At 61.2% G+C, this 25,740-nt stretch overlaps 1 protein-coding gene across 11 annotated transcripts in view; it reads right to left on the reverse strand.

Moving 5' to 3' along the window:
* The window catches only part of EXD3 (exonuclease 3'-5' domain containing 3), a 74,679-nt gene that overhangs the window by 8,267 nt on the left and 40,672 nt on the right, over window positions 1–25,740 (reverse strand). For 9 of the 11 annotated variants that reach the window (XR_003790642.1, XR_003790641.1, XR_003790640.1 and 6 more), the window contains 11 exons: window positions 21,426–21,499; window positions 21,282–21,320; window positions 19,607–19,773; window positions 19,085–19,208; window positions 18,595–18,805; window positions 18,371–18,480; window positions 17,684–17,846; window positions 17,438–17,604; window positions 16,784–16,939; window positions 8,101–8,154; window positions 7,753–7,884 (listed from right to left, as the gene is read on the reverse strand). Coding sequence is in view for 4 of the 11 variants with exons in the window: in XM_029201537.1 (XP_029057370.1) it covers window positions 7,753–7,884; window positions 8,101–8,154; window positions 16,784–16,939; window positions 17,438–17,604; window positions 17,684–17,846; window positions 18,371–18,480; window positions 18,595–18,805; window positions 19,085–19,208; window positions 19,607–19,773; window positions 21,282–21,320; window positions 21,426–21,499 (1,397 nt within the window). In the remaining 7 variants the exon portion in view is untranslated. Of the gene's footprint in view, window positions 1–7,752; window positions 7,885–8,100; window positions 8,172–10,488; window positions 16,324–16,783; window positions 16,940–17,437; window positions 17,605–17,683; window positions 17,847–18,370; window positions 18,481–18,594; window positions 18,806–19,084; window positions 19,209–19,606; window positions 19,774–21,281; window positions 21,321–21,425; window positions 21,500–25,740 lie in introns of those variants that run through there. The other 2 variants (XR_003790644.1, XM_029201539.1) reach the window with 2 other exon arrangements.

A 25,740-nucleotide genomic window follows, 5' to 3' on the forward strand; every position in this document is an offset into this window, starting at 1 on the left:
GCTCCCACGGCAGGGAGACCCCAACGAGGGGCAGTGCACACTGTCCCCAGGCAGGCATGGCCAGGACCCCCTAGCTCTCTCTGTGAGGTGAGGGTGGGTGGGTAGCCACGTGCCCTGGGTTAAATCAAACAGAATCTGGGCCAGAGGATGCCCTCTAGACCCAGGCCCTGGGGTGGCTCCCCATCCCCTTTGGCCCCTCAGCACCTCCCCCTAGGCAGCACATCCCCCTTGACGCCCATCCCTGGCAAGACGCTGGGCAGCACACACCCCCACTCCGTGGCAAGACGCTGGGCAGCACACAGCCCCCTCCCGTGGCCCCCAATTATCCCCACTAGCTGGTTTTCCCCCTCCCCCCACCGTCCACACCGCCACAGCCCCAGCACCCTCCAAGGCGGCACGTACACCTCCCCTGTGTCCCCTGAGCACCCCACTGCGAGCACATAGCACCCCTCCCTCGAGGACACCCCCAGGCGGCACACAGCTCCCTCCCAGCGGTCCCGAAGCCCCCCCCCCCAGGTGGCCATACCCCTCCACCGTCCCCGATGAGCCCGGGAGGCGCCCCCTTCCCGGGGCTCCTGGGCACCCCCAGCGCGGCAGGCGCGAGCCGTTCCCAGACGGGGGAGGGGCGCGGGCCGTGAGAACCGCCGGCGGCGGGCGCGTGGGAAAGCGGGAGGAGGGGCGGCGCGGAGGGCGGGGCGCGCCTGGGAACGGCCCCCGCCCCCGCCGGCCTTTGAAAGGGCCACTCAGGGCGCCCGGCCCAGATTCAAAAGCAAACGGCCGCCCGCCCGCCAGCCTTCCCGCGCCGGCGGGGGCGGGGGCGGAGGACCTCGGCTGCCCAGGGCCGTGTGGGAGGGGGCGGGCGCCAGCCGGCGGAGAGAGGGGTGGCAGGCTGGGGAAGTCGGGGAGGGGCCGATGCGGTACGGGCTGGGGGCAGCCCTGGTTGTCCTCCTCCCACCGACAAGTGGAGCTGGGCCCTCAGACAGCAGGTGGCAGCCCTGCAGCCTGGAGTCTGTCACCCACTCACATCAGGCCTGAACAGGGGGCCAGGGGACAGTCCTGCCCCCGTGCTCTCAGCCCAAGGAGAGGGGGGCTCCAAAGTACTTCTCTAAAGGGTGGTGGTATTCCCAGGATTGGGCTGGGGGCCTGGAGGACTTCCTGGAGGAGGTGACATATAAACTGGGGCTTGCAGGCTCAGGTGCTGCAGGAGCTGGGGTGTGATGTGGGGTCCGGTGCGGTCAGGAGGGACCGGTGTGGACAGCAGGCTGGAACGAGTCAGGGCGCTGGCAGTGTGGAGGGGTGGGCGCGGGGCTGAGCCCAAGGGCGGGCGTCCCCTGGCCCTTCCCCCTTCCTGCACCTTCCAGGGCCACTGAGTCAGGCCAAGCAGGAGAGGGCCCCCTCTTCTACTGCCACCTGCGCCTGGTGCAGTGCGTCTGCCGAGATGGGGGGAGGAAGAAGCAGTCCCTACCCAGCTCAGCCCCCCACTTCCCAGGGGCCCCCCGCACTGCACTCTCCCCCGCCACTCCCCCAGCTCCAAGGAGGAGAGCACCGTTCCTTCTCCCGAGGCCCTGCCCTACCCCTGGCTGGCTGGGGGCACACCTAGGCCCCCACCTGCCCAGGTATCCACCTGCCACGCTGCTCCCCTGTGGAGACCTTCGGGGTCTGTGCTGGTCCCAGATGTACCCGATGATGGGCTCTCAGCAAAGCTCCACCCACAGTGGTCCCGCTCAGGGTGGCGGGTGGGCGGAGAGTGGGGCTGCCTGGGAGGGGCTGGGAAGGGGGTGCCCCCACACCCCAGCCGGTCTGACCTGTGCGGCTGGGGAGGGGCAGGTGGCCGGGTGGGAGTGGGGGTGACACATGCCTGCTCCTGCTGCTTGCCCACCCACAGGGCACCCACTGCACTGCCCATCGACCCAAAGGCCCCTGCCCTGTTCGGACACAGATGGAGTAGTCACTGCCTGGCAGGCCCTACTCTGTCACCCTGAGGACCCTCCCCAGACCCAATCCACAGCTCCCTGGGGCCTCCTCCATCTGCAGCCCTGAGGGGCTGGCTGCCTCTAGCCCCTGACCCCAAGGCTGGTGAACCTGTCCTGCCTGCTGCATCCGGGGCTCAGGGGACAGAGGGTCTGCAGAAGCTAGGCCCGCTATCCTGGGCCAGGCCCCCTGGCTTTGGAGCTGGCAGTACTCAAAAGGAAGAAGAGACCACCTCCCCTGCTAGATGCCAGCCTGGCCCCTGGGCCCAGTCATCCCTGCCACCGACCCCAGCAGCGGGGTGGGGGGCGGGGGCTTTCCTGGAAGGGCTGCTTGGTTTCTGCGAAAGCAGCTGTGGGCAGTGTGTGAACGAACACACAGGCAGGGCTGCTGCCAACAAAACCTTATCTACGGACCCTGAAGTCTGCATTTCATGTGATTTAGCTCGTGGGCTGTGATGTCAGACATCTGGGGGAGGGTGCGCCTTCTGCCCTTCCGCCAGCCCCAGCCCCGGCCACAGGACCCTCGGACTGAGATGGGTGCCCTCCCCCACCCACCCCACGGGCCTGGCTGGCATCGCCTGCCCCTCGCTCAGAAGGCAGGTCATCTGCGCCCCGCCCTCCCTCCCCTTTCTTTCGAGCCCACTGAGCGGCGGGTTTAGAGCTGGCCTGACACCTCTGGCCAGTGGCTCCTGCTGGCTCCGTGGCTGGGGCTCAGAGAGTGGCACTGACGTGGGCCAGGAGGGCACAGAGCAGCAGGATGGGAGACCCCAGACTTTGTGTTTTGGGTGTCCTCTTGCGGCCCAAGGTGTCTTACTGACTTTGGGCCTGAGAGCACAGAGCCGAGGGTGCCCACATGGTCTTTGCCCCTCCCTCCAGCTCCAAGAGGCCTGTCATCTCTGGCCTGCACTAGCTCCCCCTGAGGCCATGTCACACCAGCCTGGCTTGGGGCCAGCGTCTTGGCCGTGGCTGTGGACTCTTCCCTCCATCCTGTGTGTCTGTGCACCAGTGTGCCCGCCGTCCCACCCTGCACTGTGACCTGTCTGGGCTACACGCCTGTCCTCTGTCAGGTGTCTGCGTCCTCTGCATTCTGACTTAAAGCATCTCGGCCCTTTTAAGAAGTGAACATCCGTCAACATCCAGGAGGTACATCCTGGGGGGGCCCCCAGACTGCACGTGGGAGCACCTCTTAGAAGCACACGGTGAGGACCAGGGTCCCGAGGGGAGTGGCCCTGACCGCCGGGCCCCGGGGCACCTTCCCCGCAGACAGACACAAAAGGAGCAAGGAGCCGGGTGCCTGGATGGGCGCCTGGTGGGAGCTGGGCTGGGGACTCACACACCCGACCTCCCCGGGTGCTGACCAGCAGGTCCCCTGGCCCAGGCTGTTCCCAGGGCCTCAGCACACATCTCGGACCGCATGGGGGCCCCTGGTAGCCCTGCGGGAGGATGAGAGTCCCACGTGGGGCAGGCATGATGGCAGACTACCAGACGGCTGGTGACCAGGCAGCCCTGCGTCCGTGCGCGGGTGTGGGTACGGCTGTCACGCCAGCCCAGGATCCTTCCTAAAGAAGTGGGCCACCGGGAGCAGGGGTCCCCAGGCCCGTGCGATCCAGGTCCTCAGTTCCCCCAAGAGCCATCTGGTGGGAACCAAGGCTGGGCTCTGGAGGAGACCCAGAGGGGAGGGGTGGGACCGAGAGGAAGGCCCTGCAGGCTGGGGGGAGGGCTTCCTGGGGCCATCAGCTGGGCCCACCCTGCTGTCACCTCCGGGGGGCTACGCTGAGCTTGCCGACGGGGCCGACACCCGGCTGGCATCCTGAGTCTTGGGGCATGCTGGGCCTCAACCCCTGATGAAACCTGTCTGGTAGCTCCCGCCACCCCCGAGGCCTGTGACAGGAGCCAGCCGCCCAGGGTCTCTGCCTGTGCAGGGTAGGGGCCGCTCCTTCTGCAGCCTCTGTGCCTGCGTGACCCTGGGGGCACCGAGTGTGGGAACGGGGCTGGGGGCCACGTAGCACAAAGGCCGGGGAGGGGCGGGGTCAGTGGCCGCTGCGCCTCTTCCTGTCTGTTCCTGCATCTGCAGTTGGCCATCAGGGTATAGGGAGGGTCTCCGTGCTCGGGGACAGGCTGGGCATGGGCGCCCCGGCCGGCCCCTGGGTCTGGGAGGGCTCCAGGGCCCCCACCACTGCAGACCCCCAAATTGTGGGTGTGTGCGCTGGGGGGCCACTGGCCCGGGGTTCCCCTCGCATTCCCCCAAGAGCCCTCTGCCCACACCCATTCCCGTGCCAGAGATCAGCCTGGGCGGCCTCCTCCGCCCTCTCAGGACCCCTGCCCAGCCCTGGGGTCTCCCGCAGGGGGTCTGTGAGCCTGTCCCCGAGGCCCAGCCTCCCGTAACTGCAGGCTCCCCGCCCATCACCCTCCTCTTCCTGGAGACCCCTGAGCCGGCTCTGCTGAGAGCTCCCTGAGGTGGGGTGACTGTCATCCTGCAGTGGCCTCTCCCCTCCTGGGGCCCACTTCTAAGGGCTGACATCACTGGGGCCACGGCCCAATCTGCACCACAGCAGAGGGGGCCGGAGGGACAGAAAAATAGACGTTATGCCTGGCCACGCCTGGGCTCCTGCTTAGGGTTTTTTTTAAACTCAAATTTCTTTGATAAGATCCTTTCCCATGGTGGACAGCACTGGGAATGTCCTCTTGGCGGACGTTCCCGATGGACAGTCCCAGGCCCAAGTCGCCAACTTCGTGGGCCAGGACCCTGCCCTCTACGAGAGACCCACTGCCCCTAGCCCACTGGGCCCCGGGGTGGGCGGGCGGGCCACCTCCCTGTGACAGGGGCCTCCCCCACGTGGCCGGGCACACAGTCCCTCCAGCCTCACTTGCCCTGGCCTCGCACCCTGACGAGCAGCCCCGAGAGTGGTCGGGCAGGCTCTGGGAACGCTTCGTGTGTCAAGTGGGTTTTCCCTCTGGGAACAGCACCAAAATAGCAGAAGGAAGGAAAAGAAAATGGAAACTCAGCCTGGCGGCGGGAGCTCTCCAGGGAGGCGACCAGCTCTGGCCTGGGCAGGGGCAGCAGAGGCTCTGAGCCAGCGTCCAGGGTGCTCGGGCCCTCGGGGGCGCAGGACAGGACCCTGCCGGCTGAGCACAGCACGGAGGCGCTCTCTGGGTCAGTCCTAAGCGTGCTGCTCCCTGCTGGCCGGCGGCCAGTGCCCTTTGATGTCCAGATGGGCTTAGGAGCCACCCTGGCCCTGGCCGTGGCCTCTCAGTGCAGAGCAGGGTCTGCAGCCGCAAGGAGCTACTGGTCACTGGGCCTCAGGCCATCACCTCGGGGCATCTGTGCAACCCCTTTTCTGGGCTTCTTGGGGTCCACCTGCGAGAGGGCCACTGGTTCCCCTGGGCCGGCCCCGAGGACAGCACCGCTCTGGCGCTGGGCGGGCAGCCGTTCCCGGCCGCTGCTCAGGCTGAGTTCCTGAGGGGAGGCCGCGAGCACTGTGGCCGAGGGGCTCTGGGGGCAGGCGAGGGGGAGCATGGCCCGAGGTGCCCAGCCCGGGTGCAGACACTGCTGCAAGTCGGCAGTGAGACTCCTCTGCTCACCGTGACCAGCTCCACGGCCTGAAGACCACGGTGGGAACCAGTCCACTAACCCAGAGCCAGCTGGGTCCTCCCATCCTGCCCCGGATGCTTCTGTGGTGAGCGAGGCTGGGCTCAAATTCAGAAATCCGAGCTTCTCAGGGACCCCCTTCTCTGCCCACCTGGCCCTGCCATGCCGGCCTTTTGGGGTCCTTGTGCACAGATGTAGATGTCCCCAAACAGCTGTCTGCCACCCAGGGAGGGTCCTGCCCTGGGGCACACCCAACCTACCTCGCTCTGGAGCTGAGCCCCGCTGGAGGCTGCCGGACAGCCACGGGCCTCAGAGGCCCTGGGACCCCCTTCCCGACTAAGGCCCACTGGGCGCTGCTGCCCAGCCTCACACCTGGGCTCCCACCTGCCACTCGTGTGGTCGCACACACAGGTCTGTGCCTGGCGCCCCGCCCCACTCCCAGCAGCCCCGTGTGGCCACTGGTGTGGCCACCTTCTGCTTCTGGGCCCCGAGCCGTGGACCCTGTCTCTGTCCTCCTCACCAGCTGGGCACGTGTGTAACGCATGCACATCTACCACAGAAGGACAGCGCTGGGCAGGGCCCCAGCTGGGCAGTAAGCCCCTTCCCCCCGCCCCAAGAGCTTGGTGTACCCCGGCGCGCCCTCCAGACCAGATTCCCGAGAGCCCAGACCCAGCACCTGCCGGGCCGCCGGCCAGGGGCTCAGCCTAAAACCTAGGATCCCAGCCACGCCCTTGAATCGTATCCTGGATCTTCTGTGCCTCGCCTTTGCGCCCCCCCCCCCGCCCCCCCTCCGCCACAAGCTGCCGCCACCCCTTACCTGGGCAGGTGCACCACCTGCTCCAGGTCTCCTGCCTCCCTGCCCTGCGGTTAGAATGCTGCAAATCTGTTCCGCCTGCTGCGGCCTCCCTGGGCCCCGCTGCCCCCTCGGGACTGTCTCCTGTCTCCCGGGGGCACTGGCTGGCCCCGCCAGGGTGCGGCTCTGTCTCTTGCCTTTGCACCAGCTCCACGTCCCCCCACGGGGCCCACGCCGGGGCAGGGCAGCGGCGGGGCCAAGAGGCAGGGCACACGTGGGGTGAGGGCAGCGGGGCCCTAGATGCTCTTCCCGCGAAGGGCAGCGGCCGCCCTCTGCGCCTGGCCCTCGCAGGTCTGAAGGCTCAGGCACTCCCCAGCCAGTGGCCTGCAGTGCGAGTGGGGTTTTCCTCCTGGCTACCCAATTTCCGTTTTCTCAAGAAGACACCAGCAGAGGCTCTGAACAGCTCAGGAAAATGCCGCCCCCCCCAGGCCTCGCCTGACGTCCTGGGGTCTTTACAACACTTGCAGCCTTGAGCACGGACCCGGTACCATCCTCCCGAGCTCCAGCCCAAGGGGAAGCACTTCCCGCCACCCGGCTTGGCCACCGTCCGTCCTGGCGGGGCAGGGGCCCAGCTTCTGCACAGACTGCACCCCAGGCCAGGCGGTGGGGGTCCAAGGACCTGAAAACAGGGGCTTCCCTCCCTCCTCCCTCCCTCCCACTCTGCTGGGCGCTGGCCTGGGGGACTGTGCAGCAGTGCGGGGCCCCGCCGGCCTCCACGTGTACCCGGATGGGGGAAGCCAGGCTGAGCTGCCACCAAACAGCTGAGCTTCGGGAGCCGCTCCCAATGCAACATCGTCATGGCCTGAACTCCAGAACATTCTGGGAAGAGCCAGCACCCTGCACGGGGACCGGCCCCGGCCCTTCCTGCCTGCCGCACCCGTGCAGACCCCAACGCCGAGGGCAGCCATACCCAGCCCGGCAGGGCCGGGCCCAAAGGCCGCATCGCCTCCCTCAGCTGCACAGCTCACGACAGGGCACCCAGGCCAGCAGGGGAGGCCAGCCCTGGGCCAGGAGGACATTCCCAACCCCGAGCGGACGCCCGCCCTGAGCTGCCCTTTCACTCTCAGCTACCCACCTCGGCCACGCGGGCCCCGACGCTCTGCCACCTCTTAGCCACAGACGACAGTGACCGCCCCCCCCGCCAAGCTCCCCCGTGCCGTGGGCATGGGCGTCTGGGGGTGGCGGAGAGGAGAAAACGCACAGACCAGGCAGTGGCCACTGCTCACATGAGCAGAAACGCCAAGGCCATCCCGCCACCGCCAGGGCCTCGCGGGCCTCACCTGTCAGAGCCTGGGGCTTCCACACTGGCCCAGGGCCAGCAAGGGGCACGCAGCACCCACCTGGCAGCGGCTGAAGATGTCCGAGTGGGTGACACGCACGTTGAAATGCCTGATCACGGCCGTGGCTTGCTGCCGGGCCTTGAGGGAGCAGTCCACCGAGAGGCAGCGCCCAGCCCCAACCTGGGCCCGGAGCTGTGGACACATGCAACCGTCGAGCGGTGGGCCAGAACCCAGAGCCCACCCAGGCCCCGCCTTCCCAGCTCCAGGCCAAGAGCCTCCGCTCTGCCCAGGGTGGGGCAGTGGTGCCACTCAGCCCCCCCTCCCCCTGGCCCCACGGCAAGCAGACCCTGAGGTGTGGGCGGCTCAGGAAGTCGAGGCTCAGATGTGAGTCATCTGTGGGGTCCTCACCTTGTGGTACGGCAGCCCTGAGGTCAGGATGACCCTCCCCTCCTGCCTGGCAACCTGGGCGGGAGGAAAAACTGGCAGGTGAGGGTGTCAGGCCAGCTCCTGGGGCTGGGGCTTCTTTTGCCCCCCTTTCGCCAGCCCCGCCCCCCAGGCCCCAGAGCTGTCTCCGCCTGGCACCTGAGTGGCCACCAGATTCCCACAGCCTGAGGCCGGGCATACCCTCCTGTTATAGATTTGGTCTCAGAATTGTGCAGACACTTCACAGAATTGCAAACAAAATTAAATTTAAAAAGCAATCTCTAAAAACCCAAAAATGAAACAAGTGAACTACAAAGAGAGAAACATGCCAGATGACACGAAGCCACAGTGAATCGACCATGTATCTCTAGGGCTACAGACCCAAAATGAAAAATACTTGGCAGTGATACTATTGTTGGTGATAATAACATCAACATTGTTATTCTGAAATATCTGTGTGTGAATTGTAACATAAAACAGATGGGTGGGCTTCCCTGGTGGCGCAGTGGTAGAGAGTCCGCCTGCCGACGCAGGGGATGCGGGTTCGTGCCCCGGTCCAGGAGGATCCCATATGCCGCGGAGCGGCTGGGCCCGTGAGCCATGGCTGCTGAGCCTGCACGTCTGGAGCCTGTGCTCCGCAGCGGAAGAGGCCACAACAGTGAGAGGCCCGCACACCGCAAAAAAAAAAAAAAAAAAAAAAAGGGCAAGGAAGGGACCTGAAAAGACGTTTCTCAAAAGACACACAAATGGCCAATATGCACATGTAAAGATGCTCAACATCATGTCATCAGGGAAACGTGAGTCAAACCACAAGGAGACACCACTTCACACCCATTAGGATCGCTTTTATTTTATTTTTATAAAGGAAAATAAGTGTTGATGAGGATGTACAGTGATTGGGAGCCCTCATGAGATGCTGGTGGGAATGTAAAATGATATGGCTGCTGTGTGAAACAGTGTTGCAGTTTCTCAAAAAATTAAACACAGAATTACCATATGATCCAGCAATTCCACTTCTGGGTATAGATCCAAAAGAACTGAAAGCAGAAACCTGAACAGATGCTTGTACATCAAGGTACATAGTAGTAGCACTATTCACAATAGCCAAAAAGGTGGAAACAACCCAAGTGTCCACCATCAGATGACAAAAACAAATACACGCGCACACATACATACACCCAATGTACAATGGAATTTATTCAGCTTCAAAAAGGAAGTAAATGCTGACATGTACTACAGCATGGATGGACTTTGAGGACATTATGCTCACTGAAATAAGCCAGACACAAAAGGACAAACATTATGTGATTCCACTTACATGAGGTCCCTAGAGGAGTCAAATTCATAGAGACAGAAAGTAAAACAGTAGTTACCAGGGGCTGTGGGAGGGGGAAAAGGAGAATGATTGCTTAATGCATATAGAGTTTTTGTTTGAGATGATGAAAAAGTTCTGGATATAGACAGTGGTGATGGTTGCACACATTGTGAATGCACTTAATGCCACTGAATTGTACACTTAAATATGGTTAAAATGATCAATTTTATGTTATGTATATTTTACCACAATTAAAAAAAAAGCAAAAGCAAGTGGTTACTTCGTAGTGGTAACAAATATATATCTATGTGATTAATAAAAAATTAAAAACAAACACACACAACTGAAGTAAATATGAGGAAAGACCCAAACAAAAGGGCAGTCGAGAGTAAAACCAGGAGTGACAAGAACGAAAGGCAGACGTCCCAACAGCAATGACAGGTGCAAGAGACAGTGGACTCTTATCGGAGTTCTGTCAAGCTATAGCTATAAACCCCGCAACATTCTTTTTCAGAAGAGAGAGGAAACAGAGTTTTCAGGGAAAAATGGCCCCAATGAAAGGTCATAGCAAAGGAAGTTCTTTTAGTGAAAAAGAGCCTGCTTTTTCTTGGAGTGCATGTGGCTGTCCATACATCATAAACGCGAAAAGGGACGGAATACATAAAACAGATTTAATGATGTCTAATTTTTAGAACTAAGAAAAACCACAATGTGTTAAAAATACTGGAAAATAATAGCAGGTAAAACGGAAAGCAGGCAAGAAAGCTAAATTGACCTAAAATTCCTGGATTAATTTTAACTTTAGACATTGTCAACTCAGAAATAAATGTTAAAATCTCTAGGCCAATCACTAAAAGAACAGAAATAGAATTTATAACTTTCAAACTAATAGAGGAAAAAAATAGAAACAAGGATGAAAAAGACAAAAAAATATAAGAAATAAAGGGAAAAAAGATCAGAAGAAGTAGGAGAAATAGAAAGCACAAGTTATATAGTACAACTAAACACAAATTATATCAGTAATTACAATAAATGTAAATGGATTAAACTTGGTTTGGATTAAATTGGTTGAAAAGCAAAGACTGTCAGACTAGATTTTTAAAAATCCATCTAGAAGCAGTTTTTAAGTACAGTAATACACCTAATAAGAGCAAAGAAAGGTTGAAAGCAAAAGGGTGAGAAAAGGATATACAAATACTAACCAAAGAATGCTGGAGAAATGGTATTAATATTAGTTCAAATAGACTTTACTGCAAAGAGCAGTACTAGAGCCAAAGAGGTTCACCTCATAATTGTAAAAGATTTCACTCAACAGGAAGATATAAGAATTCTAAAAGTTGTATGCATGTGCACCTAATAACAACTTTAAAACATATTAAGCAGATACTGACATGACTACAAGGAGAACTTGGTGAACCCACTGTCGAGGTCTTTGACAGAAGCAGGCAGAAAAACAACCAAACAAGATACACAAGACTTGAGCAAACATTAAGTAAGCTTGACCTATTGAGCGTGTGAGAGCAAGAGAGGGAAATGAACATGGCTGGAGGAGACTGTGGCCTTTTAAAGTCCACATGGAACATTTATAAAAAGGATCGTCTGCTTGACTACGAAGCAAGTCTTCACAGATATCTAAATCAGCAGTATACAGGCTACAATTCAGATAGGTTAGAAATTGATTTTTAAAAGATAACTAAAAATCTCCCAAACCCCAAGCTTTCTGAAACTGAAAAACAGCCTTTCAAAGAACTCAAGTCAAATAAGTAATTATAACAGACGCTCAAAAATTATTAGAACTAAAAAGTAATGAAAATACTACATATCAAAACGGATGGAATGCAGCGAAAACGTACTTCAAGAAAACTTTATTGCCTTGAATGTTTACATCATAAAATTTAAAAGGCTGAAAATTAAAGAGCTAAACACTCCGCTTGGAAATAACCCCAAGCAAGCAAAAGGAAGGAAACTGTAAAGATAAGAAGAGAAATTAATGAGACAAAAAACACAAGAATGAAATAGAAAGGATCAACAAAGCCAAATACTAGTTATTTGAAAAGACTTAGTAAATTGACAAACCTCTGTGTGATCAGGAAAGAGGGGGAGCACGAGTGAGCAGCAATCAGAATGAAGCTGACCACCTGCAGGTACCACGGAGCTTTCACAGAGGAGCCGGACACCACCACGTATGTTAAACACTCTGTGAAATGGGCACATCCAGAAAGAGGTACGGACTACCAAGTGACTCAAGAAGATGCAGACAACTAAGTAGTCCTAAAATTATTAAATAAGAAAGAATCAAAGACTCCTGGAAACGCCTCCCCCCTGAAACACCAGGCTGAGGAGGCCTTGCAGGAAGTTGGCCAATGTTTGAGAGGATAATCTACATGTTACTCAAAGCAGCAGAAAGCAGAGAGGAGGAAAAACTCCCAGCTTGTTTATGAGGTGGAAGAGAAGATGGTGAGGAAGAGAAGTTCTGTGTCAGACACAGTCCTGGAGGCAGACCCAGCCGCGTGACATGCTGGCTAGGCTGGGTCCAGACTGAAAAGGTTCGTCACGTGCACAGGTCACAGGGATGCTCTCAATGGCTGCAGAGAAAGCATCAGGTAGGATTCAGCTTCTTTCATGATGAAATGTGCCGCGGATATGGCACCCGGGGAGCCTCCCCAGCCTGGTGTGGGGGCCTGGCAACCACCGTGGTTCACGGAGGAACATTCCCTGTCAAGTCAGAACTGAGACAGACGGCCACGGTCACCACCTAGTCAACTGCACCTTGGAGGCCTCGACCACTGGGACAGGATAAGGGAAAGAAAGAGACCCACACAGACTGGAGAGGAAGGAATGAAACCAACCTGTTTGCAGAAGATATGTCCACAAAGAGAACCCCAAGAACTGAGTCAATTCAGTAGAATTTAGGAGACTTTTGCAAGGTTTCCAGATGTAGGATCAACGCTCAGCCAACTAAGAACTAAAGGTCCACTGCAGTTCTGTGTATCCGCAGAAAAGCAAGCAGCACCGCGCGTCGTGGCAACAAAGCAGAAGGTTCCTGGGGTGAAACCTCACAGACGTGGCAGGGCTTCGTGGAGAGCTTACAAAACGTGCGTGGAACCCTCGCAGAAGAGCGAGACCAACACTCACGCACAGAGGACTCGACGTGATGACATGTCACTGTCCCCACCCTGGCTCACAGTGTCAACGAGATCCAAGCAAAGCCCACGGAGGGGCTGTTTCCAGACCACCACGGGAAGGTGGAGGCGGAGGGAGAGCGAGGTGGGGCTCCCCCTGCAGATGCCAAGATGAACTGAGGCCAGAGGGAGGAGGACAGAGCGGCAGCAGGGTCCCCACACCATCCACAGGTCCGGGGATTCGCTGGAAGGACTCAGCACACCATCAGGGAAGGACAGAAAGCAGAACCAGCTTACGGAAAGCACCTGGGCAAAGCACAGAGGAAACCACTCAAGCCCCGGAGCCTGCCTGGTGGAGTCGGCCTGTGCTGAGTCCCCCCTGCGCCGGCCACCGCAACACGCGTCACCGGGCAGATGCATTAGTGACTCAGCACCCATGGTGTGCGCTGCGGTTCAGTCACCCAGGCACCCTCTGCAACCTGGAAGGGAAGCAGGCGTCTAGGCAGACCACACTGTCTGGACAGCTGGGGCACAATGAGCCCCTCCCACCATTCGGGGCAAGTTTTCCATCAGCTGTTTACCGGCCGGACCATCTGTGCCAGCGGGCCTTCCCAGCCCAGGGTCAGGCCTGCTACTTTCTGCCCGGGGCACCTCACAGGACAGGGACACAAGCAGCGAACGAGCGTGTGGAAGGATGCTCAGCTTCACTGATATTCGGAGGAGGGCGAGCGAAAGTGCAGCGAGATGCGACTTCCTGCCGACGAGACTGGCAAAATGGACGGTGAAGCAGCGACCGCGAGTGTAACCTGTGTGTTGTCATCCAGCGGCTCACGGGATGGAGCCCCGGGTGTGGTTCTGAGCTGCCTCAGCACCGCGGCCCCAGGACTGAGGGGCTTCCTCCTGGGCCCTCCCGGCCACTGGCCAGCCCCTTGGGCTCTCCTTCTGTAGGGCCTCCACGGGGAACCCCAGCCATGTTCCAAGGAGCTTGGCCACATCACAGCATGGCCCACCAGTGGCCTCTTTACCCCTGCAGACCGGTCCTCAGTGCCCTAAGTCTACCGGATTAGCAGATCAGTCCCAGAGACCCCAGAACTGCTCAGAAATCACTTCCTGGAGACTCTTCTGGACGCACTTCTCTCCCCACGTCTGTATCCGTCGGGGTCCCCAGAGCAGCAGGACCGCCTGGAGGCACACAGAGACCTACTGCAAGGAGCCAGCCGAGGACGAAGGCGGCGGCGGGGGCTCCGTCGGGGCAGACTCTGCGCCACTGTCCGTGCGTGCACTTGCTCCCCAGTCTGGCTCCTGCCAGGGTGGCTGCCCGGCCTGGCCATGTGCCCCCCAGCTTCTGCTCAGGCCATGCCCGGGGAAGCCACCACTGAACGCTGGCATCTTCCTCCATCCAGACGGGCTGAGAACCTCCCCAGACATCACGCCCCAGCTCCTCTTTGCCGACGGCTCTTTGCTCAGCGGACTCCGTCCTCTCACACTTGAGCCCAAGCAGCAGGAGGCCCAGGGTGCACCTCAGTGCGGCTTGGCTGGCGCCCCGGCTCATCCTTGAAAGGTCTACTGCCCGCAAGCGTGGACATAGCGCCGGGCCTCTGCCCCGCGTGGCAGAACCCTCCTCCCTTCCCTCACCAGCAGCGCTGCCTTTCTTTAAAAAATGTTTGAGTGTTAACAGCGCTCATCATAGGAGTCAAAACCCACAGTGTAGCCCTTCTATACCGAACAGCCAGTTCATCCACTCGGGGGGTCTGGACGGGGAAACGCGTGATTGGGAAAGATCCACGGAAGAAAAAATGTAAATGGCCAAAGGGACACAGCAGCTCCCACGGCTAGAGACGTCCTACCCGGAAGATGCTCTCAGGGCTCCAGCCGCACCCAAGACCATCACAGGTGTGAGAAGTGCGCAGTCGCCCCTGGCCCAGAATGCTGCCCCGAGCACCACTCGCGGGTGGCAGTAAACCGTCCCACCCCCGCAGGGTGGGCACTGAGGACGAGGCCCTGGGACCTCCGACCACAAGGCTGAGGGGACAAGTTAAAAGCCTCACGGGAGACGTGGGTAAAGTCCGTCTGTAACGCAGGGGCTCGAGCTGCAGCTCCAACCCCAGGAATAAGCACCTCGGTCCCCCTCTCACACCCCTTGGGAGGGCCCTGGGCCCGTGGCCTCATGGGCTGCGATGTTCTGAACATCTGCGATGGCTGGAGGTCTGAACCCCTAGCTCCAGTCCACCCCCTGCTCGGCTGCCCACTCTGCTCCGTCTGGGCCGTCGCGACCCCAGCACTTCCCCAGCCTCTCCGGCTGCTCCATCTCCCGCGTCTGAGGCATCATCGCAGCAGCGCTGCACCCCTGGCTCCCAGATATACTGATTTTCTAACGTGGCCACAGCCACTTGAGCATGAACTCACACTCAGCTCTGTGGGGTGGGAGCGGGCGGGCCCCAGGGGCTCACGCACAGGACCCCCGGTGCTCCGGTCCCGGCGGCCCGGCTCTGGTGACGAACCCACTTCCAGGCTCCTTCGGTGCCGCAGGATCCAGTCCGGGGGCTGCTGGATGGAGGTCCGCCTCCTCGCCCTGAGGCCCACGCCGCAGCCTTCCTGTGCTTTAGTCTGAATTGCCTTCCGTTTCTGCCATCAAGGGCTCACGCGGTGACGCTAGCTCCACCCATATAATCCAAGGTCCTCCCTCCGGGGCAGCCCCTTTGAGGTCAGCTGACAAGTAAATCACACCTGCAACTCCCTTGGGCCGCATCATGTAAAACTTCAGAGGGTAACGTGGGAGTGCAGGTGCAGACTAGGGGCCAAACCCTGCCTTCCGTCTGCTGGAGACCGGGGTACTCTCGGGGCCAGTTGGGAAGGCCCCTCCTCCCTGGGTCCCGTGACCACTGACGCCTGGTCTGCGGTCCTCGAGATGCCAGGCTGGCCGTCCTAGTCTTGCCCCCATAAGCTAGAAACAACCCTGGTTGGGGACAGAGGGGTTTCCGACAGGGACGGCGTCCAGAGCCACCCTAGGCACGACCACATCCTGCTCCCCTGGGCACCAGGACCAGGCGACTGGAAGAGACGGCTGTGAGGGGCCAGGGCTGGGGAGAGTGGACATCCTCGCACAGACGTGGGGCCAGCACGGGAGGCTCCCGGCTTCCCCCTGCAGCCCCGGGCAGATCCCCTCTGCTCTTCCGGCCCCAGCTTCCTCATTACTGGGGGTGGGGGCTGCTGGGAGGACCCGGCTGGCAGTGTGGAGTGTGGAGGGAAGGGCCACTGCTGACGACGCCCCACAGCTCTGCAGTCCCAGGGCCCCTGGCCAGCTCTGTGCTCCGGCCACCCACCTGGTGAGCCTGGGGACCCCTTCCAGAAGAATGTGTTCAAATTCATAAAAGAAACCACATATTAAAAGTCCAAGTTGTGACCCAGCCTCCTCTGCTCTTTCACAGCTGCACGAGTCACAGCAGACGAGGGTGGAAACAGCCCGAGCGTCTATCAGCGGCCGGGTGGATGGATCCACTGCGGTCCATCCGATGGAACGTTATTTGGTAGTAAAAAGGAGTGAAGCGCTGACAGATGCTACAACATAGCTGAGCCCAGAAAACATCACGCTTGTAAAAGAAGCCAGGCCCGAAAGGCCACGTGCACGAGTCCATTGACATGCAGTGTCCGCAACAGGCGGCTCCCCGGAGACCGAAGCCAGGCTGCCAAGCGCTGGGGAGGGGGCGCGGGGGACAACTTCACGGGTGAAGAAAGTGGTTTAAGATTGACTGTGGTGATGGCTGCACAGCTCTGGGAATGTACAATTGTACACTGTAAATCGTGTGGTGCGTAAATCACATCTCAGGAAACCTGGTAGAAAACGCTTACCAGCCATGTTCTAACCCCTGGATTCTGAGAGCCCTGCTGGGGTTTCTGCAGGGCCCTGGGGGGTTTGTGCCTCCAGCGGTGTTGTGAGCACCTGCTTCTCGGAGGAGGGGAGGGCCTCACGGGCACACAGCATTTGCAGGGGCCAAAAGACAGCGAGGGGGCCAGGACTACCCTGAGTCTGCCTGTGTCAGGCCACCCCCCAAAGGATCTTCAAGGGCTCCAGGCCTGCAGACCACAGGTGCCGGAGCCATAAATGTCTCCACCCCGGCATCCAGGGGGGCCCCGACCTCTGCCCCAGTGGCGTGGGGGTCCATGCAGCTGGGGCCCTGCGGCCACCCCAGACACTGCCCCCTCTGCCAGCGGACGCGGGAGGCCTGCTCACCTCGGCGGCCCTGCGGTGGTCCTCGCCCGTGGCCAGCACCAGCACATCGATGCCCAGACAGCGGAGTCTCCGCGCCAGCCCCTGCAGCATGCTGTCACACACCACGCGGAAGGCCCTGGCCGGGACCTCAGGGGCCGCGTCCTCACCCGCGGGCACCTGCAACACAGCCCCGCTCAGCAGCCGTGGCCCGTCTGGCCCACCCTGGACCCGGTGGGGAGCGAGGGTCCCAAGGGCCGTGAGGTCAGCTCGTCCTGAGCAACATGTACTCAGTGCAGAAAACAGCAGAAAAGCTGGGCCCCAAGGGGAGCCGGCACACCTCTCCTGGGGGGGTGGTCGTGTGCACGCTGGAGCAGGGCCTGGGTCCCTGGGGCACACGGGGACACGGCCAGAGGCTGCCCTAGACCTTGGCAGGGGGCACGCCAGACCTGGTGTCAGGAGACCGTTGAGACCCCTCCTCCTTTAGGAAGCTAACCCGCGGCTCTGCTCTCCTTCCTTCCCGGCAGAGGGTCCAGCGTGCGGGACACAAGCCCTCTGGACGGCTCTCCCCGACACCCCACACCCACACCGGTCTCCAACCCTGTAAGGTCCCAGTTCTAAGGACAGGGATCTCCCCGTAGGAATTGTGATAAAGGAGTCCTGGCGGGCTTCGCCTACCTGCTGGGGCGAGGTCAAGGCCTTCTGAAGGGGCGGCAGCTCCCCAGGCCCCACTCTCTCACCGCGTCCCAGCCTCAGGCTCCTGGCCAGGTCCCCCGACAGGTGGAAGCGCGCAGGCTCTCTGCACAGAGCCCAGTACACCTCCAGCAGGCAGTAGGCATCAGCGGCTGGGACAGGCAAGGTCAGCCTCAGCCTCCAGTGTGGGGACAATCGGGGGTGCGGGGCAGGGGTGCGGGGGGCGCCCACCTGCGTAGACCAGCTGCCCCTCACACAGTGGCCGCCGGTCCCAGTTGGAAAGCTGCTGCATCTTGTCCAGGGGCTTGCCCAGCACCTGCTGCACCAGGAGGCTGAGGCCCCGTGGCCCTGCGGCCCCATCCACACCTGGGGCTGGCCTGTCTGCTGCCCGCATCTGTAAGACAGCACCCCTTGGGGGTGAGGGGCCCGTCCCAGAGGGAGGACGGCCACCGCACGTGCCTTGGCTGCCCCACGAGGAGCCCTGGGACAGGCCCTGTGTCCTCCATGGCGGACAGGGCCGCAGGAGGAGAGCGCTAGCGGCCAAGGCAGGCTGTGTCAAGGTCTCGGGGCTGTGGTTACCCGCCCACTGGTCAGCTCGGGCCAACGCCTTCAGCCCCAAGGGTGTGTGCTGAGAGCTCCTGGGGTGGGGGGTGGTAGGCAGAGCCGGGCTGGTTCTGGGGAAACGTGGGGACGTGTGGTGACACGGCCTCCCTGGGGGACCCTGTGCCCCGGGTCCCTGGTGACCTGTGGCCAGGGAGCAGGGCCGGGGCCAGCCCAGAAGGCATAGAGAGGCCGAGGCCAAGTCCCGGCCCACAGACACCCCGCCAGCCTGAGGTGAGACCCCTGCCCCGGTATCGCTGTGCAGGCAGCTGAGCACAGCAGGGAGCCCCCCACCCCCAGCATCCCCTCATCGCTGACCTGCCTGTGCACCTGCAGCAGGTCCACGCTGCCCCGCAGCTGCTTCTCGGCCTGGGCCAGGGCCGGGCAGGAGGCACCCAAGCTCCGCAGGTCCCCCGCCAACCCATAACCTGTGGGTGGGGGCCGTCGCTGTGATGGGCACCCAAGGAAGGGGCCCTGGCCTCACCCTGACACCCTCCCCTGGGCAGGCAGGGCTGTGGCGCGGGGCCGGGGGCTGCGCTCACCCAGCTTGGTGATGGAGGGGTCCGTGAGCAGCCGGGACACCAGCCGGAAGAAGGCCTGGGGCGCCTGCCCTCCTGCTGGACTTGAGAGCCGGGGCAGGTCCAGCAGGAACACGCGGCCCTCCACGGCCACCTGCATGAGCGACGCCCGGGGCCGGCCCCCGGCTCCGAACGAGGGCCTCCACTCCAGGTCCATGCCGACCACCTGGCCGGGCTGCAGACAGAGGGGCTGGCGTGAACGGCACAGCCAAAGACCGGGAGGAGGACACGCCAACCTGCCTGGCCGCCTGAGGGCTGATGTCCAGGGGAGGCGGCCTCTGTGGGGAGAGCTGGACCGGCCCTGCGAGTGCCCACACAAGGAGTCAAGCGCCACACCGATGCTCAGGACTCAGGCCCGGAGTCCTTAAGCCAGAGTGCCCGGTGTGGACAGAGCCCCAGGAGGCCTTGGTGAGCAGCCCCCGAAGCCGGCTGCCTGCGGGAGTCAGGCACCCACCTGCAGGAGCTCCTCCTGGTGCCTGGCCAGGTCCTCCCACGAGGCCAGGAAGTGGAGGTGCTCCCTGGGGATGGGCAGCTGGTAGTAATCGTCCTTCCCGTCCTCCAGAGGGGCCTCAGCTGTCCTGGGGAGGAGCAGAGCTGCAGCACCATCCCCACCAGGGCACCCCACAGCACAGCCCGGCCTGGACCCTGGGGCAGGGGAGTGCTCAGGGCCCGTGCGTGGGCCGGGGTCTACGCAGTCTGCTCCCCACGCCTCTGCCCTCGCAGACTGCAGGCGGCCGGGTCCTCAGGCCCCTGGGAGTATCTGGCCGGCTGAGGGATCTGGCCATGGGGTCTCGCTAGCACCCAAGGGGCTGACCCGCCTGCCTCCTGCTGTGTGTCTGCATTCTGCCTGCGCCCCTACTCGGCTCTCCCGCGCTTCTAATTCCCAAACCACCAGCACGTATGACTTATGGCCACTTTCGAGGGCGGGGGCCCAAGGGCGTCCTCCTTGTGGGCCTCTGAGCCTGGGGACGCTCACCTCTCCTGAATCCTGAGTTGGCGGAGCTCTGCGGCCACCGAGGCCGGGAGTCGCTCCTCGGGCAGCAGGAGGTCCAGGGCACACTGGGCGACCAGGGCCGCGTCGTCGTGAGATGCCAGCAGCTGCAGCAGCTGCTCCTGTAGCCACTGGTCCTGCCCGGCCAGGCTCTGGGGACGGGGTATGGGCTGCTCGCCTGGTCTGCCCCAAGGGCTCGGGCCCATCCAGGCAGCCCCCAGACCCAGGTCTGCCCCTCAGACTGGCCCTGCCTCCCCGCCTCGGACACCCACCCCTGCCAGACCCAGCCCTGATCTCTCCACCCCTCGGACCCGGCCCTGACCCCGACTCAGACCTCGTCCTGACCGCCCCCCCCCAGACCCGCCCTGAGCCCTTCATAAGCAGGTGGCTGTCCTCTGAAGACCAGCAGTTCCTATGACTGAGGCTCCATGGTGACCGAGCTGGCTTGAACCAAGGTGCTGAGGGGCCTGGACGTGTCAGAGTGAAGGGTCGCCATCCTGAGCCCACGGCCCATCCTGCTACCCACTCCACCTCGGCCTTTCTCCGCACGCACGAGCTCCCGCCCAACACCGCGGCTCTGCTCAATGGCCTGCTCCCGGGCCTGGGACCCGCACCGCCTCCCTGAGCACGGTCTGCCCCGGCCCTCACCACCAGCATCTCCCCTCTGCACCTCCTCACCCCTGCCCCTGGGCGGCCACGGTGCCGGGGAGGGTGAGGCCACGGAACACCCCTGCACCCACTGTGCCCTCAGGGAGGCAAGGCCCGGTGTGGGCGCAAGAGGCCCACGTGGCCCACAGGGGTCCCGACGGGGGTGGGGTGTCCGTGTCTGCGAGGTCACAGGTCGCTGTGGGCCCCACCCTCCTGAGGAGCTCCTGCTGGCCGGCAGGCGGGGCCACCTCCCCACACGGCTCTGTCCCCAGCAGCCTCAGGCCGTCCGTTTCCCGCAGGCCGCGGGTTCCCACGTGGACAATACGTGGAAGCCCCTCACATTCTTCAGGATGTCCGCTGCCCTTCCGGACGGCTCGGCCTTGGCACCCAGGAGGGACCGGCCTTCCGGGCCTTGCCTGGGGGTCCGCGTTCCTCTCCGGTGACTCACCACCCCTGCCCGGTCACTCCGGGGGCGGCTCGGCACTGCCCTCCACTGGATGCCGCGCAGGCACCAGGCCCTGCATGTGCGCTCAGGAGGGAGGGGACCCCCCTCCATTCCACTGACCACTGCAGAGCTCCTGTGCACACGGCACCCGGGACCCCCAAGAGCCCACCCTTCTCCCAGGCCAATTCACCTGGGGCTGGGGATAGCTCTATACCTGCGATGACCCCCACTCCAGCTCTGGCCTGAGGACAGAGGCTGCAGGACGACACTGTCCACGCCACTATCCTCATGGGGTCGCAGTCTGGCCCTCCGTGTCCCCACATCACCCCAAGGGGCGCCTGTCTCTTTCTCGGGGTCTTCAGGCTCACCAGGCCTCGGGGCCCAGAGCCGTGGCAAGCAGAGCGCCTGAGGATGGTCTAGAATTTCCTCTTGGTGAACCTCTCCTCATCCAGCGCCTGAGAGCTCTGTTCACAAGTGGTGAAGGAGGATCCTGGACCCCCGGCCGCTCTGACCCTGCCCCACGGTGGGGGGGGGGGGGCCTTGCACACTGGGACCCTCTGAACTCACCTGCACATGCTCGGCCCAGCTCTCCCGAGATACGCTTCTCTGCAAAAGTGGACACCAGCGCAAGCCTTTCTAGCGGCAGCCCCAGGAGCACAGCAGCGGGCCTCGCTTGGAGCCCCTCTCCACCCTGGGCCCCAGTCCACACACCTCTACCAGCCGCTTGTAGCACAGATACCGCAGGGCGGCCAGGCGCTGCTGGGTAACGACGTTGGGACACAGGTCTGAAAGAGAGGGTGGGCTCTGGGCAGGGCTGGGACGGAGTGAGTACGGGATGGGGCAGGGGTCGGGGCTTGTGTGGCTCTGCCTGTCTTCCCCCTCCCCTCTGCCCACCCCCCCTCCCCCCGCCCCACGGACAGCCTCCATTCCACCTGCATCAGAGCGGCCCTCCCAGCCCTGAAGGAGGGTGCCCCGCCCCCATGCAGCACCCCAGAGCCCTCCATGCGCCCTCCGCCCACACCTGCCGGGCCCATCCTCCCTTTGGGTCTCCTGGACGCCCACCTCTCAGGGTCTTCCTGTCTTGTCTCCAGGCAGCTGGTGCCTTTGCTTCCTGGCCCCCCCAGAACGTGAGTTTCTCGAGGAAGGGGTGGTCTTGCTCATGTGTTCACAAACTATGCTCACCTGTTGGCCTCACCTTCATATTCTGTTCAGAGCCCAGGGGGGCCTGGGAAGGGCACCCGCTGTCCACTCACCTGCTGTCCACCATCCACTGTCCACTCACCCGCTGTCCACCCACCCGCTGTCCACGCACTCTCTGTCCACCACCCGCTGTCCACCATCCACTGTCCACTCACCCGCTGTCCACCCACCCGCTGTCCACCCACCCGCTGTCCACGCACCCTCTGTCCACCACCCGCTGTCCACCCACCCGCTGCTGTTCCTCCCTCCTGGGGCCAGCTGTCCTTGCAGCCTGGTGGTCCGGGGGGGATGCTGACCACAGAGCCTGCCCACCCGCACCTCCCAGTGGGGGCCCGGCCTTCCCCGGAACCCTGGAAAGGACCCCATGCTCTCGAGTGGCGCGGCCGCCCCAGCCAGGACCGCACAGCCAGCACAGGGAGCACCCTGGCTACAAGGACGCTGTCCGAGCACACAGAGGTCAGGGCTGCCCAGAGGCCGGGTCCTGCCAGCTGCCCCTCAGCCTTCCCTCCCGCTTCCTGCCGAGGCAGGGACGCAAGACGAGAGGGCTCCAGATCCACGGACGTGCCCCACAGACCGCTCGGGAGCCTGGACGAGACTGCAGCAGGGAGGGAGGGACGGATGAACAAGTTACTCAGGGCAGGAGGCAACACTCAGGACAGAGACAAAGGTGTCGAACCTGCTGCAGAAGCAAGTCTCACTCGGATGGAGACAGACAGACACCAGCTTTCCTGACGTTTCTACAATGCTATGCATCATTTTGCCAATGAGATACTTTGTCAAAATCCTGTGGGTACAGTATCGCATCGACAGAAGGCACTCAGGCCGCAGTCTGCACTGATGGTTCATCCAAACCCAAACATAAAGGAAAAGGTGCAGGTGGGTCAGGCCCAGCCACCTGCCAGACGCTGCCAACTGGAAACGCAACCCAAACGTGCCCTGCTGACTCTGCCCAGACACTGGGGCCTCCACCGGGACCCAGGCCCGGGGAGGGCGGGCTGGGGGAGCTCAGGGCTGAGGGGTGAGCGGGCCCTACCCTGCATCGTGTCTGACTCTGTCCTCCCAAGAAGGGCATGGGGTCAGTCCACGTGGAGGCCCACGCCGCAATGGCGGATGCCCAGCGAGGACCATGGGGGGCGTTGGTGCCCCTCCCTCTGGGGGGGCAGTTTTTAGGACGTTGGAAACGCTGGCCTGTGTTGTCTGAAATTAGGAACTGCCAGGTCCACTGAGAAGAGGCAGCCCTGCCACCGTGAGGCCTCCTGGCTGGGACAGGCCCCCGGAGCCAGCTGGGGGGCTACAGAAGGGGCCTTGCAGCGCATATACCCGGGAGGGGGCCTGGTGGAACCTATCTCCCCAGCAGGGCTGCCGGCCGAGGCCCCACGGAAAGAACCTGCCGCTGCCCTCCTGTCCGCACTCCTGGCCCTCCGCACGATCAGCAGGGAAGGCCCCACCTGTCCCGCGGGCTCCGGGCACTCAACTGCTCCAGCCTCGGGCCAGCCGAGACCTGTTGGGTGGGATGGACCCTCCCCAGGCGGGCACGCCCTGTCCTGGGAAGCACGCAGCTAAGGCCAGCCTGAGGCCGCCAAAGGCTGCTCTGGCGCCAGGCCTGGTCCACCATGGCCATGACGTGGCCCCTGAAGTCAAAGAAAGGTGTGACAGGGCTGCTGGATGGTGAGCAGCCCCCCACACAGCCCTCCCATCATGCCTGGCTCTGTGGGCCTCCTGCCCACCTCCCTCCCCGGCCCTCGAGGCTCTGGTCCTGGTCCTGGGTGGGCGGGGCCCTGCCTCAACCAACCACCACCAGCCTTGCGGGAGGCCCTGGCAGCCGGGGCCTGGATGTCCCCACCTCATGTTCCCATGGGGCAACGCTCCCAGAGCTCCCTGACTGGTGCCCAGGGCAGGTGTGCAGGTGAGCCTGGAGGCCCCTGTGCCTGGGTCAGGGGCCCCTCCAGCCCACTCGCTTGGCTTCAGCTCAGGGCCAGGTCCCCAACTGCAGGGCGGTGGCACTGCAGTCCAGTCTTCCAGGCCCCTCAGAGACCAGCACCCCCCAGCGGTCTGTGTCGCTGGGACCTTCCTCAGAGCTCCTGAGTCTAGAGCTCACCCTCTGGGTTTTAATCAGCAGCCTGAGGGGTGCTGGCTCCTTCCTGCCCAGCCAGGCCTCTGAGGTGGGCTCCTATGTCTCAGGTGGAGTGCCAACCCCCCACCCCCACCGCCAGTGCAGCCCGTGGCCCTGGCTCCCAGGGCCCTGATGCACCTGCGCCGCCGGCCTGGGTGGTCCCACCCCTCCTGCTTCTCCCTTCTGCGCACGTGGTGCCTCCAGAGAGGCTGAATCAAAACCTGTCAGTGGGGACTTCCCTGGTGGCGCAGTGGTTAAGAATCCGCCTGCCAATGCAGGGGACACGGGTTTATGCCCTGATCCAGGAAGATCCCACATGCCGCAGAGCAACTAAGCCCGTGTGCCACAACTACTGAGTCTGCACGCCACAACTACTGAGCCCATGTGCCACAACTACTCAGCCTGCGCTCTAGAGCCTGTGTGCCACAACTACTGCAGCCCGCGCACCACAACTACTGAAGCCTGTGCACCTAGAGCCCCGTGCTCCGCAACAAGAGAAGCTACCACAAGAAGCCCACACACTGCAATGAAGAGTAGCCCTGGCTTGCTGCAACTAGAGAAAGTCTGCGCGCAACAACGATGACCCAACGCAGCCAAAAATAAATAAATATATAAATTCCTTTCTGGAGGCAGGCAGCTTCATCAGATGATTTCTCAAGGTTGGCAGGTGCAAAGTTAGCCTGCAAGTAAGCAAGGCAGACAAACCAGACGAGGACCAGAGACAGTGCTGAAGTTTAGATACAGACCATAACACAGCCAGGAGCACGGTACTCAGAGACAGAAAAAACAAAATCAGAAATGTCTTCAGGCAACGGGAAGGCATACAAAGGGAAACAGCAGATCTGAAAAAGAACCAAACTATAAATTCTAGGGCTGAAGACATAACAATCGAAATAGAAATAGTGGATGGATTTCATAGTACGTTGGATACAGATGAAGAGAGAACTAGTAAAGTGAAAAAGACAGCAGAAGCAGTTACCAGGATTAGACAACACGGAAGAAAAGGGATGAAAAGTATGTAAGAAAGGTAAAATACATGGAAGATAGGGGGACTCATTCAGAGTCCCAGGAAGAGAACAGAGGGAAGACAGGGGAAGGAGACAATATCCGAAAGAGGTAATGACCGAAAAAATTCCAGAGCAGGTTGAAGACACAGATCCACAGATTCAAAAGCCCAATAAATCCCAAGCAAGACAAATAAAAAGAAATCTATAACTAGGCTCCTCACAGTGAAACTGCAGAACACCAAAGACAAAGAGAAGAGTCTAAAGGTATCCAGAGAAAAAGAGAGATTACTTTCAGAGGGGAGAAGTTAGATCTCTTCCCAACAACACATTTCAACCCAGTCAAAGGACTGACATCATACCAAGCATGGTCCCTGATCACAATGAGATTAACAGACCATACCAGAAAGATAACCAAAAATGTCATAGCTTGGAAATTAAAAACACACTTCTAGGGACTTCCCTGGTGGTGCAGTGGTTAAGACTCCTCACCCCCAATGCAGGGGGCCTGGGTTCGATCTCTGGTCAGGGAACTAGATCCCACATGCACGCCACAACTAAGAGTTTGCATGCCACAACTAAGGAGTCTGCCATGCCGCAACTAAGGAGCTCTCGAGCCTCAACTAAGGAGCCCATACGCAGCAACTAAGGAGCCAGTACAACCAAGAAAATAAACAAAAAAAGAAATGAAACATACTTCTAGTTAGTT

This window comes from Monodon monoceros, unplaced genomic scaffold (genome assembly GCF_005190385.1).
Source record: "Monodon monoceros isolate NGI ecotype Baffin Bay Population unplaced genomic scaffold, NGI_Narwhal_1 Super_Scaffold_5, whole genome shotgun sequence".
Lineage (NCBI taxonomy): Eukaryota > Metazoa > Chordata > Mammalia > Artiodactyla > Monodontidae > Monodon > Monodon monoceros.